The 1,019-nt window shown below is 33.4% G+C and overlaps 1 protein-coding gene across 1 annotated transcript in view; it reads right to left on the bottom strand.

The window, feature by feature from the left end:
• Positions 1–283, bottom strand: part of PHALS_12093 (uncharacterized protein) — a gene marked incomplete at both ends in the record, with an annotated part of 473 nt that extends 190 nt beyond the window's left edge. Inside the window, one exon of the mRNA XM_024727568.1 lies at positions 58–283. Within this exon, the coding sequence (XP_024578133.1) occupies positions 58–283 (226 nt within the window). The remainder of the gene's footprint in view (positions 1–57) is intronic.
• Positions 284–1,019: the final 736 nt, after the last annotated feature.

The following is a 1,019-nucleotide window of genomic DNA, read 5'->3' on the forward strand; positions in this document are numbered from 1 at the left end:
GAGCGACAATGTCTTTGCGGATACGCTCGAAACAATTCAATTGCATTTCAACTTTACCTGTTGTTTTATTAATAGCTTTTAGGCTAGCTGTGTCATTGTTTAGCTTAACCTTACGGAGTGTCTTCACAATTGTTTTTACTTTGGTTTGTTTGAATGTATTGACAACCTTCTCCATATTGGAGGTTGTCATTTTCCAATTAACATCGAGGTTGTAGGTCTTAGCGAACTTATAGGGATCGCTGCGGGTCTTTTGAGCCTTCTTTAGATTATTTGAGACTGGCATTTTGAAAATGTTTATATACTAAGTAAAACGTAATTCAAGATGACAATGTCTTTGTATATATTGTGATTAACATTGTTTGCAAGCAAAAAAAAATTATTATTAGTCAGTAGTTTGGTTGATTAGTTTTTTAGCTAAATATTTCTGTTTCCTTTCTTCTCGATGTGTTTGATCATACTCTTTTTGCTTCCGTAGGATTTTCTCTCGGTTCTTTTGATAGTAGCGCTTCTTTGCTGCGATTATTGATTCCTTGTTCTTCTGATAAAGCTCTTGAGTGTAAACCATTTTGTTATCTTTTTATCTTCTTATCTTGTTATACTGTATAGAAAGATAATTCAGGATAACAATTTAATTAATTCATGATTGAATCATATTTTGTAATCTTGTTATGAAAAAGATACTGTAATTACTCCATCGCGTAGTTGTAGCTATTTGATGACATTTTCATTGTATCCAGATAAAGACCAACCATTTGATTAAACATACGTTGTGTTGATTTTCTGCGTCTGTAATTATGTTGATGATTCAAATTGTTATGGTTATATGCTTTGGTGTTTTCTACCCATCGATACCATAGGATGGGGCTTGTCAGAATTAGATTTTTATTTTTTTCTGTTTCTAATAGTGTAGGGATGGGGGCCAATGAGTGTGTATGGAGAGTGGTTAGGTTTGGGTGCAAATGTCGCTTTTTGCTACTTCTACAGTCACTCCTTGATTTCGAATGTATAATGACAGTTGT

The sequence above is a fragment of the Plasmopara halstedii genome, assembly GCF_900000015.1.
Source record: "Plasmopara halstedii genome assembly, contig: Scaffold_614, whole genome shotgun sequence".
In the NCBI taxonomy this organism is placed as follows: domain Eukaryota; phylum Oomycota; class Peronosporomycetes; order Peronosporales; family Peronosporaceae; genus Plasmopara; species Plasmopara halstedii.